Source organism: Aulonocara sp. 'chitande type north' Nkhata Bay, linkage group LG4, assembly GCF_057382095.1.
Source record: "Aulonocara sp. 'chitande type north' Nkhata Bay isolate Kocher_YH1m ecotype deep benthic linkage group LG4, A_spYH_male_GT1.1, whole genome shotgun sequence".
In the NCBI taxonomy this organism is placed as follows: Eukaryota; Metazoa; Chordata; class Actinopteri; order Cichliformes; family Cichlidae; genus Aulonocara; species Aulonocara sp. 'chitande type north' Nkhata Bay.
Genome location: NC_141347.1, coordinates 2,195,222 through 2,204,884, shown reverse-complemented (window position 1 = coordinate 2,204,884; position 9,663 = coordinate 2,195,222). Strand labels below are relative to the sequence as shown.

The window sequence follows — 9,663 nt, the reverse complement described above, 5'->3', positions numbered from 1 at the left end:
GATAATACCCTGGGTCAACACACCAGAATCAAATGATTAGTTCATTACCAGGCTTCTGGAGAACTTCAAGACATGTTGAGGAGGTCATTTAGCCATTTAAATCAGCTGTGTTGGATCAAGGACACATCTAAAACCTGCAGGACACCGGCCCTTGGGGCGTGGAGTTCGACACCTGTGGTCTAATGCATCCTCATCTCACATTTCGGAGCTGCTGGATGTTGCCAAATAAGCTGACACATTCAGTTTATTTTTAAGTCTTTGATGTAGAAGCTATACGCTCAAAGACAATCATGTTTTAAAATATATTTTAAAAAGTATGAATTCCAAGCATATTACTTTATTGTATTCAACAGTCTTGTTGAAATATCACAAATCTCTTAATTAGAAAACTCAACTTTTTATTTTTCGGAGCACTGCACCTTCTGTGTATACAGTATTTTAAAATGACTCATGTAATTACATTTGTAGGTTATGCCTCATTTAATCAAAAACACAGTTTGTTGGGATCCTGGGTCTATCGACCACGTGTTTTGAGTTGTCTTGTGTCCCTGTGATTTTGTATTATGGCTTATGTTAAAAGCTCACTTTGTAACCCTGAGTTTATTCTATAGAGAAAAGTGTCATATTTTGGGGTTGTTGGATTATGTTTGGTTCCCAGATTATTTATTAATTTCCTCCTGTGTAGCTGTCCTCTGTGCATCCCGCTGTATGACTGTTTATGTAGGTAGGCAAGTTCTTGTGCCTTGTTTACCCAACTGTAGCACAGTTTCCACCTTCTGGGGTCCGTTCTTCGTACCTCTCTAAGTAAGTTAGCTGGATTTGATTGTTGACGATTTCGCGTGATCTTGGATCGTTCGGTTCTCCGAAGCTCATCCGGGACTTGCTGTCATAGCAACAGATCCGTAAGCGTAAACCTGCTTGGGAGCAGGCTTACTTTATGTAAACAGGATTAGATCGCGGCCACTCAGGTATGTCCGCTTCATGTATACAAAAGCAACAGCGATATTTTACCACTGTGTTTCCATAAATAAATATTATCAATGTAACTAAAGATAATGCAGTACTTGATCCTTTTATTGATTTCATACAGATACATACAGGTCATTTTCTAAAAAAAAAAAAAAAAAAAAAAAAAAGGTACTATCAATCATTCTATTACATGTATGTGATTATTACAGATGTAATTCATATTTCAGAGTAGTAATAGTAAATTACTTCGTGTAATCAAGATGAGAGACCACGGCTATAAAAGCGAAGGTGGATTTGGGAAGTCTGTCGCAGCCATGTCCTGTCCGTATACGTGAGCCACCCATTGCGGAAGGTGCAAGATTGATAAGGAGAGTTTCCAGAATTCACCGTATATTGCGGGATAGACAGGATCCTTTAGCTCAGCGCGACAGTGTGCTCATAGAGATATCGATTTTCCCGTGAGAGTATTATTTACTTAACCAACTTGTTGACGAGGGGGTGCAGGACCACCACCTGTCTTTTTTTTGCTCTGCCCTTTTCTTGGTTGCTGTTATAAACAAACAGATTATTTCAGGGTCTCTTTCCAAGAGACGAAAAGCAATATAAGTGATAAATATTACCATTCTGTAGAATATTCTTATATTTCACTTTTACTTGTTCCCATGTTCTAGTGGGTCCTGTTGTGGCTCTAATGTGAAAGAGGATATGATGTAATATAATATTGGATAATATAGTGTAATAGAATACATTTACCCTACCGCCTACTGGTGATGGCCAGAGGGGCCGATGGCGCGATATGGCAGCCTGGCTTCTGTCAGTCTCCCCCAGGGCAGCTGTGGCTACAACTGTAGCTTACCTCCACCAGTGTGTGAATGTGAGAGTGAATGAATAGTGGCATTGTAAAGCGCTTTGGGTGCCTTGGAAAGCGCTATATAAATCCACTCCATTATTATTATTATTATTAAATTACGAGTTTAATTTGTCAGCAACTTTCTGCCAGCCCTCTCTCCTTGCTTTTGCAGCCTTTGCAGTGTTCCCTTGCGTTTTAATTAAACTCTGAAACTCCTGAAATCCCTCACTCAAGAGTTCTTGCTCTGCTGCCGAAAAATACTGAGCGCGCTCCGACATTTTCGCCGATCAATGTTTCTACTATTGATGCGTAGCCCCTGTTAAACCACCCAGTGATCTCACATTACTTCATCCAGCTATACTAATCGTCAACAACAGGTGTGTTCGGAGAACCGGAATAGCGAGCTCAAAGTTGGCGCGATGATTTGATCTTGGATGTAGTAAGCGAGGTACGAAGAACGGACCCCTGGGCCCTGTTTCAGGAAGCCGGTTTAGAAAACTCAGAGTGAAAAACGACACTCACGGTTGAGTAACCCCGAACTGTCCAACTCGGAATATTCCGTTTCAGAAAGGCTGATAACAATTAGTTCAATCAACGCGGAGTTGCAACCCCAAGTTAAGCACGCGCACGAGGATACATAAAGCCCCGATCAGTGGAGCACAGATTGAGCGAGTCACCATGGAGACGGAGGGAAAGAAGGCGCGGTCGACGTATTTCACAGCGCTCGAGGCGGAAATTCTGATGGCAGCATATGCCGACAGCATGCACATCATGCAGAAAAAAAAGTAACACAGCCACAGCTGCAAAGGAAAGGGAGCATGCATGGCAAAACATAACCGACAGAGTCAATGCGTGAGTGTTAATTTAAACATTGATCTAGGGATTTCCACCCATATAACACGTTATTTTATCATATGTCATTCTATTTATTATGTTATACATTTTATTTTGTGATGTGATGTGAGCGCAGGTGCAACCCAACAGGCCCCAAACGTTCCTGGCAGCAAGTAAAAATGAAGTATAAAAACAGTCCAAACAGGTAAGGTGTAATTGTATTATGAGCCATAGTGCTTGGTCTGTGTGTCCTATGTAAATCAATTGCAGTTAGAGGCTACAGTAATATACCACCTGTAAGCACATATTGAAATTATCTGAGCACATCACAAGTACACATTTGCCTACTCTGTATGCCCAAATGTGTGCCGTCACAGCCAACAGAAAAAAAGCGGAGGCCCGAAAAACAGGTGGGGGTCCTCCACCACCACCACTCACAGAGGCTGAGCAGTTGGCCCTCAGCCAAAACAGTGGGCGCCCTGTGGCTGAAGGCATCTCTGCGGGGACATCCTCTGTGGCAACAACCCCACAAGACACAAGTGCCTACATAAGGGGTAAATCCAAAACAATACATGGCGTGCATACATCCATTCTGCACAGTCACCTTGACCAAAATGAACTATGTCGTAGTGAAGTTACTGTCCTACTGACAGAGAATGACAGTCATCAAACAGTTAGGTGAATAAACAACACTGAGACACTTGGAAACTGTTAACGTGCTGCACGGGTGAGGGCCCAGGGAGAGACTCACACACACCGAGCTGCAGTGGTACGTCTTTATTATGAGCATAGCAGTGTCCTTTAATTTTGCATACATGCGTGTGTGTGTGTTAACCTCCCACAGGGTGAGGTCCCTGTTCCCAGAGACAGAGCGAGTAGTACATTCCGTACCTTTCCCAATAAGTGTAACATATGAACATATACCTCAATGCAACATAAAGCTCATAAAAGCGTTTCCACCCTAACACCTACTGATTGTGCCTTCCCTCAGTGTCGGTTGTCTCTGAGAGCATACTGACAATGAGGTGTATGGTGATTGGTATGTCTGGTAATTGCCATTTGCGCCCACATAAGTCATGAGTGACCTGTATGAACCCCATATTCTTCCAGTTGACGGTGATGGTGTACTGCATCTGGTGCAGCCCCCTGTTGAGCCAGACCGACATGCAGTTGTGAGTACTCGTAATACTCCACAGACTACATGTGTCAACAGTAGAACAGCAATGTTGTTAAATGTCTCCACCACAGGCACATGATGACGAAACAGTGACAGCTGCTACAGAGGAGGCCGCAACAGAGCCACACTATGAGGTATACAGTGTACAGTGGAAAATATAACAACTGACGACAATGTGGTACTATGATGACACCATGGACTTACTATGTCCCCGGCAGAGTGATGCTGGAAATGAAGAGGAAGAGGGTCCAGCCACTCCTACAACGAACCTTTCCACAGTGGGTTGTTCAGCACTGATTTACAACCAACCTAAGTAGGCATGTACTATGGATGCCAATGCTATGTCCCTTGTTGCAATAGCTCCCTGTGAAGCAGCTGTATAAGACATATCTGGCCAGGAAGATAAGAAAGTGCGACATGGAAATGGTGCACCTCCAGCTGCAGATCCAAAAGTCGAAGCTGGAGATTGTACTGCTGGAACAACAGTTAAGGGTGGGTGGAGTGATCATAGATGGACGAATCATGTCAGTGTTTGTACAACATACTAATATACGCATTTATTCTTTGTGTACAGGACATACAGGGTGAGCAATAAAGCCAGTTGACCACAGTATCTGTGTATTTGTCTTGTAACATGTTGGGGTGACGGGTCACAGGAAATGGTTGTGGCATATGGTGTCTCTGACTGCTCTTCCATCCTGTACGTTCGTGGGTGGGTCAGGATGTTCATCGTGTGGATCACTGCTGTTGTCTGGTTCAGCTGGACACTGTTCACCTCTAATCGTGGCAATGTTGTGTAGGATCACACATGCCACAATGATGTCACATGCCCTTTCTGGGGTGACCCTGAGTCCACGAAGGCACTGGAACCGGGCCTTGAGCATTCCGATGGTCATTTCAACTCTGGCCCGTGTCCTGCAATGGGCCAGATTATAACGCTGCTGTGGGCCCGGTTCAGGGTCAGGGTAAGGGGTGAGCAAATAGGGTAGACATGGGTACCCCCTATCACCAAGCAGGTGGCCAGTGAACTCTCCTAGGACAGAAGAATACATGTCAGTGCAAACGTCCCTGTGGCAATTGGTCTCTGTATATTTCACAGTTACTTCGACCCACCATGTCCAAATTTGGTGCTCAGTGTACATTCCCGGAAGATTCGTGAGTCATGTACAGAGCCTGGCCACTTGGCTTCCACATTTGTGATGATGTTGGCAGCATCACATATGATCTACCCAGTGCAGAGAACACATATTAGCATCCATTACCATGATGCCATCACTTGTTGGTGTGAAATGCTACAGGGAATTATGTACCTGTACATTGATGCTGTGGACGGACTTCCTGTTCACATAGTCTCCTTCATTTGCTGAGGGTGCAATGATTGGGATGTGGGTGCCATCTATACAGCCAATCACGCCTGGGAACCCTGGAAATTTATGTACCATTTGAGTGGTAGTTCACGTATCACCACATCATGCATTGAGTTTTGTTCATCCTGATACCTGCAATTTTGTGGAATCCCTCTTTGATGAATCTTGTGGGTCTGTGACCGGGGAACACCACAAACGAGTGCAGGAGACGTTTCAGTGCTACTGTAACATTCCTGACTGCCCGACAGACGGTAGCCTTGGAAACGTGCTCAGCGTCACCAATATTATACAGAAAGCTCCCGTTTGCAAAGAAACGGAGTGCGGTACAAAGAATATGTAATGGACTGAGCGCATGTCCGCGATGTGTCACATGCGCAATATATGGCCTGAGGATGTTATCCAAATAACTTATTGATTGTGCTGAGAAACGGTAACGTTCGCACAGGAAATCATCAGGTAATGATAAGATGTCCATACGCGCTCTGATCACTCTCTCCCGGCGGAGTGCTCTGCGGAGAATTTGGGCTTCAAGATCTACTGGCTCTTCAAGGAAGGGACACGCCATGTCTGACACTTCCTGCTGTCAGGTTTCCGACAAAGAGGCGGGGTCAGTCAGGGTTAGTTGTAGTAAACCTGCTAGGGGGCAGGTTAGCTTCACGGCGTGTGTCGTCATAGTGACTCACTTAGGCTTCAGCTGAACTCGCTTTGTGAAACCGAAAACCCAGAGTTTTCGTTAACTCAGGGTATACTTACTCAGTTTTTCCACTAAACCGGCTTCCTGAAACAGGGCCCTGGTCAACAACACTGGTGTTTTGTTTTTCTAATTTGGCCAAGATGTCCGCTGGATGTCCTTCCCCTGGCTTGTACCAGCACCCCACACGCACCTTACATGTCTAGGTTTAGCACGCAAATCCTTTATACAGAACAACTTATTAATCCTTACTACATGTGTCTTTCAGGTTTTTCATGAGACACAGAGGGCTTAATGCATCAAGATGGGCATGTGACACACTGCCTCATCCTATTCAACAGTATGCAACTTCATGTGGTGCCTACGTATTGAAGGTATGTGTAAGACCATGACTGAAATAAACATAATGAATAAAAGGCATGCAGCAAATTATGATAAATTACATGATCAAATATACATATTTTTCACAATTGCTTACATTAATTTCCTTATGTTAATGGAAATGAGGTTAACTTCATAACTACTTACATGGTGTAAGAGTAAACGTTTATAAGATTTCAGCTTTCAATATTTTATGTTCTGAGTATGTAACCATCCATGGACTTCAAATTTCCTTTTGAACTTCCTCAATTCTTGGTGCATGATGCTCTATTGCCAGCCCTGGTTGTAAATGGTCAGTTATGTTGGGTTTATGTAGTCCCCCTACCAGCTGTAGCAGTCAATGCATTCTCTGGTATGTATCAGCTAGACAATTTGTCCCAGAGAACTGCCACTCACTAAATTAATTGTGTTTTTGCAACCATTCTGTTGTGAGATGTTTGTGTGAAAATCTCAGTAGACCATTAGTTCCACAAATGCTCAGCCCAGCCTATCTGTAAGTAACAACAATCTGTAAGATTGTTAACACTATCAAATAATTTTATATTAAATTACTCAACAGATGTTTACTTCATCCCAATTACAAGCCATATGAACAGCAAACATGGTTAATTTTTTCCCTTTACCTTTGTTAGATCACATTTCTGAATTAATGTGCTTCTTGTTTTTTTGTTTTTTTTTTATAAAATGTTATAAAAAAATCAGTTCTAATCAAGTGGAGTGAGTGGAAAGACACAACACATTTACACGTTAAGCAATATGTTTCCCAACTAAATGGGATCAGCTGCTCATCAATGGTGACATTAGTCCCAGGGTTGTAAAACAGGGGGAGGTGGTGCACACACTTATCCCACACTGTCCTGATGGCAGCTAGCTTGTCTCTCTGCCGTCGAGCTGGTCTGTCGTCTTGGTTATCAAAACAGATAATCCTGGAAATTTTGTGGAAGTTTTCCAGAGACATTGATGCACGGAAAGGTTCTTGCCGGTTTCTGCATCCCACAGGGATTCTGTGGATTCCCCTTTGGACCTGAAAAGTCCTGCAAGGATAAGAACCCCAAAGTAGGCCTTTGGGGTTCTTAGATAAATTTGGTCCATCTCCTTCCACCTCTCTCCAAAAACACACCTTCCTTCTAGATTACTGCAATCCAGAATAATTTTCTGGATGGAATCTGGGATGAAAAGCTCAAATGAAGACTTGATGTCCTGCACATGAGTAACTGTCAGCCGTGTTGGCCCTGGCTTATCACAGTAACAGCTCTGCAGGGTGGCTCATTTCTTGGCAAGAAGACCATTCAATTTCACCAGTTATTGACATCCATATTTCTTCACTTGCTGTCTGGTGGGCTTGTTCTGGTCCTGGAGCTGTCTGCTGATGGGGTACTCGTCTTTGTTTTGTTACTAATTGGTGCTCAACCTCATCCTCTTCTTCAAAGTCACTGTCAGACTCAGAAATGTGAAATATTCTGAAACCTCTTTGTCAACATCATCATCCGAAGCCCCTCTCTTCCAAAATCAATTGGATGGCCCTCGCAGCAGATAATCTTTTGCCATCTTGATCAGTTGTGATAAAGAACCACACTGGCAAAGTCTTTTTTATAGTATTATGCCCCTAATTTGCAGGTGGGACAGGGTATGAGAAAATAAAATTTGGATCCCTCAAGAAAGAGGGTAAAATGTGTGGGAATGTAAGAGCAGACGGTGTTGATAGTTGAATTTTCAACAATGTTGCAACTTTGTGCGCGAGCAGGAGGGGAAGAAAACACTATCAGCAGCACCAGAAAGGAGGAAGACAGAGTGTGGGAACACAGGACCTGCACTTTCAACACTTTTATTAGACCTGGGTCCAGTGGACCCGAACACCTTGTATGTAATGTAAATGCGTGGGGGGAGGTACAGTATGAGGTCATTGAAAATTAGTTCGGATTTATGTTCTTCACAGAAAATAAGCCAAAGCCAATGAATTTCAGATTGAAAAAATAATTCATTGTTTAATTTTTCTTTTGAGAAAAACTGAAAACAGGTCTCACAGATCCGAACACCATACAAGGGTTAATGTTATCATCTATAGCCCATTGTGTAAGCCAGTTCTTGTCATGTAGTTAATATGACATGTATTTCTTGTCTGTGTGTTTGATGTTGTCAAGCCTCCCTTGTTGGTTCGTGTCATGTCGGCATGTTGTTATGCTTGCTGTTTTACTTTGACAGTCCTGTGCTTCTTTCTTCTTAGTGTTTAATTTTACTCTTCTAATGTGATGTCATAATTTTCATTTAGCTGTTTCCCTATACGTTTCCAATTTCCATGATCACCTCCTGTCTGTATCTCAGACCTTTTTCTTCCTTTGTTTTGCTGTCAAGTCATCTGTGTATTTTACCTCCACATCTCATCACAATACGCATTGTAGTCATCATAGATAGGATAGGTGAAATTTTTGCGTTACCTCAGCTCAAGTAGGTAAAGTATGTATCAGAAGGAAAATACAAAAATACCAGTAAATACAAACAAATAGAAAATACACTTTATAGAACGGTAGCATACAAAGTATGTGCTTATGGATGTGCTTGTGGAAATATCCAAGACAAACTATATAGCTTAACATAACTATTCTACCATTACTGTTCCTGTGAAGTAATAGATATCTACATGTATTTAGTATTTATTTATTTATTGTCATTGTCAAGAACAATGAAACTGCGTTTGGGGCTTCCATACAACCCAAAAAAAAAGAAGAAAATAATAAATACCCCTTAAAACCCAAGTGTACATATTTAACCCAGTGTGACTCCAATGCAATAAGACAATCCTTAGCAATAATGTTCGTAGAAATTCAGACAAAGACCTGAGAAACATGACAAAATACAACAATGCAACCCATTCAATATTATTGTACTGTGAGATATGATATCAGATATGATAGTTATCTATTTAAGAAAGAGGGGGGGGGGCAGGAGGGGGAAGAGAATAAAGATATGATGCACCAATGCAGACCAGTTCATTGCTATTAAGAAGTTGGATATGGTTATTGTCCGTGAGAGGGGGGCAGAGAGTTCAGGAGCCTCACAGCCTGTGGATACAGGCTGTTGGCCAGTCTGGATGTTCTGGCCTGTATAGACCTGTACCTTCTCCCTGAGGGCAGCAGATGGAAAAGGTGGCGCGCAGGGTGATGTTGGTCCCGCAGGATACTGTGCACCCTCCTCAGACAGCGAGTGGGGAAGATATTACTGATCTCTGGCAGACTTGTTCCAATAATTCTGCCAGCTTCTTTCACCACCCGCTGGAGTGCTTGCTGATCGGCCTTGGTGCAGCTGGGGAACCACACTAGAAATCCATACGTCAGAACGCTGCTGATGGCACAGTTGTAGAAGTTCAACATCAGAGATCTGGGAATGTGTGCGCTCC

General features: G+C 42.9%; 1 protein-coding gene across 1 annotated transcript; it reads left to right on the top strand.

Annotated features, from left to right (window-relative positions):
• Positions 1-2,859: 2,859 nt before the first annotated feature.
• Positions 2,860-4,418, top strand: LOC147331715 (uncharacterized). Its single transcript, XM_086287917.1, has 5 exons — positions 2,860-3,207; positions 3,764-3,825; positions 3,902-3,964; positions 4,049-4,108; positions 4,191-4,418. Exons 1-5 carry the CDS (start codon positions 3,015-3,017, stop codon positions 4,416-4,418), a joined length of 606 nt encoding a protein of 201 aa, XP_086144043.1. The 5' UTR covers positions 2,860-3,014.
• The last annotated feature ends 5,245 nt before the right edge of the window (positions 4,419-9,663 follow it).

Coding starts and splice junctions, on each gene's coding strand:
- LOC147331715 (XM_086287917.1), top strand. CDS start 3,015: ATGTGTGCCGTCACAGCCAACAGAAAAAAAGCGGAGGCCCGAAAAACA. Junction 3,826..3,901: donor AGCCAGACCGACATGCAGTT/GTGAGTACTCGT, acceptor TCTCCACCACAG/GCACATGATGACGAAACAGT. Junction 4,109..4,190: donor CTACAACGAACCTTTCCACA/GTGGGTTGTTCA, acceptor TTGTTGCAATAG/CTCCCTGTGAAGCAGCTGTA.